Genomic DNA, 6,000 nt, shown 5'->3' with positions numbered 1-6,000 from the left:
CGCTCGAATCCAAAAAAGTATAAAATGCCAAATAAAAATATATTCAATATTAATCAAACATTGATATGATTCAGAAGCTTAAATACTCGTCTTCGGTTAACCTTCGTATTTCCATCTTTTGCTATCGTATTTAATTTCGCACCATCGTATTGGTCACTTTTTGGTATTTTAACGAGATCGGAACCAACTTCGTACGCACTTACAATTTTCGCCTTCGGGTGTCCATCGTATCTAAAAATCAGGACAGTGTGACGCGGGTATTTAAAACAACGGTGTTTGAAGAACAAGACTACCGTTAAAAAGCGACTAGGATTTAATTATTGTCTCACTTTAAAACTTAAAAAAAATATATCAATAACTATTGGTAATTACGTTCACTTTTGTTTTCATTGAAATTAACATTTGAAAATCAATCTTTAACTTATCAATTATTCTTTCAAATTTCATGTTTAAACGGTAATTATTACTTGCGTAAATATTTACAATCCTAATTGGACAGATCGAACAAATACATGTACACCTGGGAAAATTACAGATCTGCAAACATAGATGTCGAGTTCTGTGTAGTCAAACAATTATGGCTTCCGTTGGCTATAGGGAGAATTTATTTTTCAACCTTACAGAAGAGGAAAAGGAAGAGTTCACGTGTTCAATATGGTTTGTAATTGCCATTTATTAATTTTGTTTATTGTATCATCAAATTGAACGCTTTCATTAGCATATTTTTACTCTACGCTGTAAAATATTTGTTTTCTTATATCGAAAAGTGTCAAATAATTTCAAAATTAAGAAAGTTCTGTCTATTTATATATGATTATAATGGTATTGTGGTATGATTGCTTATGAGAAAACTACCTACCAGAGTTCAAAAGACGTTGACATAAGCGATAATGAGTCAACGTATGGCCTTTAACGACGAGAGAAAGTCATATCGTATACTAGTAGGTAGGCAGCTGTAACCCGTTACGACCAAATCTATAGCAATAGCGCTTCAAAATATCGCAATATTTTCTTTACACCTAATGAACATTAAAAAAAAAAAAGAAAATATCGCAAATACTTTCCGCAATACTGTTGATGAGATTTTGCATGTACTTGATCAGTTGTTATACAATCACTTTTTATATAAATAAGAAAAACAAATCACATCTAAAAAGAAGTTTGAAAGCCTATTATAGATTAGCAAAAAGTTTCGTGTTAATTGTCGCCATTTAACTTGTATTCTCTCACATTTCGAAATGAAACCACTGGTCAAATTGTAACAAAACGTATCAACAATAATGTTTTACCTCTTTAGAAATTATACGTGGGTCAAAATAATGTAGTAAAAAGTATAAAATTATGTACTGATCTGCTATAAAAGATGAAAATAATATATCTTAACGTAGCGTAGTGTGTTTATAATATATATGATAATTCTTGTAGTTGTCACATCTTACGGCAGCCTCATGAGTGTCAAAATGGCCACCAGTTTTGTCATTTCTGTATTACAAGATGGAGTCACCACGCTTCGCATGGTTCCTGTCCAATGTGCCGAGTGGATGGACTTTACCGCGAGAATGTCGAGTTAGAAGATCGTATAAACCAGAAAATTGTACGATGCGAATGGAAAAAATGTTTTTGGACTGGGCCGCTGGCGAACTTGGAAACACATTTGCATACTGTTTATGTGGAAAGGAGTAAAAGAGATGCATATCGTAGTTTGGGAATGGATACGAATCGATCTCGGCAAAGTGAACGGTCACGAAAAACTGAGCAATCAATCATGAATCAAAACACTGCCTTGTCACAAAATATTCAGAAACTTGATTTACAAAGTCATGCTAAGTTCGAGAAAATATACAAACGTATCATAGAAGATGAATGGCAAAAGTTGAAAAAAGGAGAAAATATCAAGCGCCGTTTTATGAAATTAAAAAGTCACATTGAAGAAGAAGACATGCGCATGATTCATAGAATCAAAGAAGTAGAGATGAGGAAACTTAAAGAAATAGAAAACAATAAACGAAGAGTTCAAAGTCTAGATTTAACTAAAGAAAAATTCAGGTATGCAAATATATATTGCTTCAGTTTAGCCAATTAACTAGCTGTCGTATTAGCCTAGAACAATAGCAATCGTAATGATAAAAGCTGACAATTTTTTCATGAGAAACATGCGATTGGAAAAGATATCATTTGAGCAAGAAAAATAGCTCCTGTATACAGTTTAAGCACAAACAAATCTTCTGATACAGCACTTCAATACAATATAAACTGATAACAATATACAATATAAAATTTTGAATTTTAAGATATATATTTTTAAATTTTCTATTTTAGAGATACTTCTCTGAGAAGATCACTTCGAAAAGATAAAGAAATCAAAGATGAAAATATTTTACAAAAGCATCGGATAGAAAATATGCTGAAGAGAAGAAAATCGGAAAAAGAAAAGAGTGAAGAAAAATTGAAAGAAATAGAAAGAGTAAAATCGGAACGTAGTGAAAATTTTCAACGCCGACTTGAAAGGGAAGAACGTGAATGGAAAGAAAAACTAGCAGATTTATTGAGAAAGATCAGAGAGACAGAAAAAAAGAAGAACGAAGAAATAAAAACCATGCAAACAGAAATACAAAGTGAAAGAAGTAGAGATAAAGAGAAAGGATATACACACAAGAATATTTCTTTTTACAATGTTTACAGAAAATGAAAAACAAAGAAATTTGAAGATGTTCTTCATCTTTGACGAAGATTGTAACTTTATTGGATCTTATTTATCATCATTACGTAACGCAAATTATTGTTATAAAAGTTTTGTAAAAAAAATGATGAAGGGATATTTTTATAAAACAGTATATTTATCAATAATGTTGCTCTTATATCTTACTGTTCCCTTTGTCTCGTTTGAAAAAAAAAATTGCTAAATATAGCAATTTAGATCCGATATTTCATAAAAAGTATAACTGTAATTGTTGTTCGCTACACTATAAAACATCGATATTCAAAGCTATCAAAGAGAGCATTATAGTTAAACAGTCCAAGTCACATGTAGGTATGCAACTACAGGTAAGAGTAAGCGGCCTTCAATAATGAACACAGCCGATAGCTTATACTAGGATTTAGACAAGCCCGAAGACCATATTTAGTGTTTTTCGTTATTATATTCGATCTCTAATTACAAGAATTACAATAGATGTTTGTCGAATGTTATTTGGTATATCCGATTGACTAAAAAAAGACAAATCAGATTATTCTGAGGTAAAATAAATAATACTACATTACCTCACGTCACATGTGAACAGTATACCCTTATGGCAATTATTTTTATGCGTTAACTGCATGCATAGAAACATTGCTGTGCCTCGGTCTTCTTAAGAACTGCAATACCATCTTTTCAGTTGGGCGTACATTCAGCTGTGCAGGATATATGAATTCGCAGTCAATTACGACTAAAATGCAAGGTTATTATTTGCATTGTGGGTAGCACAGGCTTAGAAGGGGATGCTTATCTTGACGGATGACCTTATCTTGTTTTTTTTGTCAATTTAAGCAATACTCTAACTCATAAAATTAATTGTCATAAGGGTAAACATGTGACTTGATGTATTGTAGTATTACTTTCACTTATTTGTAAACACAATCATTACGCTTTGCTCATTGTTGAAAGCCGTACGGTATTCTATAGCTGTTAATTTGTGTGTCATTTTGGTCTTTTGTGGAGAGTAGTCTCATTGACAATCATACTGTATCTTTTTTTTTAGAGTTATAATGTATTAATGATTGGCATTAGTGCAGATATTACCTCTTCATTGAGTGTGAACACCAAATACCTGTCTCTGTGGTATTCTGATTGTTTGGATGGTTGGTAAATTGGATCAAGTGCCAAGTAAAATAAAAAAAAGGGTCTATATTTACATTTGATGCTACTTTGAAATTCTTTAGTTCAGTATATGAATCATGTGAATGGAGTATTTTAATTACCTGTAAACCTATACCGTCCTAATAGAGCTTTCTTACAAATTGACGAAAGGTATGTATGCTTGGCGAATCATACGAAAGACTCGTTTTAGGGCTCCTTTATGTTGACATAATCTAATAATAGCCATGGAAATTCGATGGCATTTCACCCTTATGTTAGCCTTCTAAGGACCATTACCCTACATGCAACGGCAATTATTAAATTAGATTTTTCTTGATACATTGTAGGTAGGATTTTCGGACGTTCGATAGGAAAAAATATAATACCACCATGTAAAAGAAGATACATTGTAACTCTACAAAACAGATTAAATATAGGGAAGACTGAAGAAAAACAAACTCCTATGTAAAAAAGGCGTCCAATCTTCCCCTGCACTTTTCAAAAAAAAATAAAAAAAATTATTTAACAACAACAAAAAAAGGAAAAAACCAATGCAAATACATTGTACACTTCCCTGATAAACAAAAAAACCCAAAATGTTTTTAACATAAAAAGATATTAATATATGTTAGTTAACCTTAAAAAAAGAAAGAAAACATTATTTGACATGGTAACTTCCTTATGTATTCAGTAAGTACTTTTGAATTTTGTTCACCCATGAAACATGTGAATTTAGATAATAAAAGAATGAATTGATAGTGTATGTCACTTATTCTTATAATGGCGATACATGTGACAGTCTTATGACTGATGAGTACTCATTTTTTATAAAGTATTGTTGATTGCATATTTTCTATTCTTGTTTTTTGGGGGGAATTTGAGATAAATTTCGAAACATTTTGTAGGAACTTGCTAACATCACGTACGAGATATTAATTTGTCAACGATCTGTGGTAAATAAACTCATCATAGATAACAGGACTAAATTGGTAAGTTAGTATATCAATACAACTTTAACATCATGTTAATATGATTTAAAATTATATGAAAAAATCATTTTCGTATTACAAAGTTAAAACCTTATTTGGGCACTGATGGAGAGTTGTCTCATTTTCAATCATGCCTCCTACTCATCATTATTTTTTTTCATAATTGACATAGATTCAATAAATAAACTCATAATGAATAACAGGATTGAAATGTTGTGTTTGCGGCAAATTCCCATTTGTCTACAAAAAAATCATCAGTTATGCTCGATTCAAACAAGTTAAAAAGACTAAATAAAGTACAAAGTTGAAGAATATTGAGGACCTAAAATTCATAAACGATTTGCCAAATAATCTAATCTTGAGATAGAAAACGATTTATCAAACCAAATTTGTCTGCGTGTGTATTATTTTCAAGTGAATCAATTACTTTACCTTTGGGAGTATTGTGTCAAATTTCCAGTTTTTAATGCTTCTCCAATTCATATTTGATTATCACAGACTTTTATTATTTTAGTTTCGCATATAACTGGTAGGTCATTTAGAAGATACACCCATTTGTGATACAAAATTATAAATCTTAGATGACTGTTTTTAATATCTCGAGATATAATCCAGCGGCTACAGGCATATTTCAGACGTTTTGTTCACATCCTGATATAAGCATGAAATTTGGCATATACCTTCCTCAACTATTATTCTTTAAATTCAGATAGAGAGGCATTTGAAAAAAATGTCTCACTTCCGGTAAAATACAAATACCGAACATTTTACTTAGATCAGGCAAATATCAAAGGCTTGTATGTGAAAAGGTATAATTATTATCATGCTATTATAATAATATTTGGTACAAACGTTTATTATGTACTACTTATTGATAGATTATATAGATTATATGTCTTCAAAAAAACTTACTTCCGGTTTAATCCATTATGGCGGACATTAAACAAAAATAAGACCATTTTTTAAAAAGGGGTAATTGAAATATGTGTTTTCACGTATTGCTGCTATCATTATATTGTGCAGGAACATTTCTTTGGTGCTTCTCATGGATACAATTTATAGGAAAAAGTCTTTAAAACATCTACTTCCAGTAATGTCCATTATGGCGGACACGGAAACATCATTTTTTTATTTTAATATTTAGGTTATTTTTTTCAAAATGTAAAAAAATAT

General features: G+C 30.8%; 1 protein-coding gene across 1 annotated transcript; it reads left to right on the top strand.

The window, feature by feature from the left end:
- Nucleotides 1–534: 534 nt before the first annotated feature.
- LOC134719475 (trichohyalin-like) lies at nt 535–2,729 on the top strand. Its single transcript, XM_063582465.1, has 3 exons — nt 535–657; nt 1,426–2,046; nt 2,320–2,729. The coding sequence occupies exons 1-3, from the start codon at nt 578–580 to the stop codon at nt 2,687–2,689; spliced, it is 1,071 nt and encodes a 356-aa protein (XP_063438535.1). The 5' UTR covers nt 535–577; the 3' UTR covers nt 2,690–2,729.
- Nucleotides 2,730–6,000: the final 3,271 nt, after the last annotated feature.

This window comes from Mytilus trossulus, chromosome 5, assembly GCF_036588685.1.
Source record: "Mytilus trossulus isolate FHL-02 chromosome 5, PNRI_Mtr1.1.1.hap1, whole genome shotgun sequence".
Classification (NCBI taxonomy): domain Eukaryota; kingdom Metazoa; phylum Mollusca; class Bivalvia; order Mytilida; family Mytilidae; genus Mytilus; species Mytilus trossulus.
This window is presented reverse-complemented; position numbering and strand designations above follow the sequence as displayed.

Coding starts and splice junctions, on each gene's coding strand:
- LOC134719475 (XM_063582465.1), top strand. CDS start 578: ATGGCTTCCGTTGGCTATAGGGAGAATTTATTTTTCAACCTTACAGAA. Junction 658..1,425: donor GAGTTCACGTGTTCAATATG/GTTTGTAATTGC, acceptor TAATTCTTGTAG/TTGTCACATCTTACGGCAGC. Junction 2,047..2,319: donor TTAACTAAAGAAAAATTCAG/GTATGCAAATAT, acceptor TTTCTATTTTAG/AGATACTTCTCTGAGAAGAT.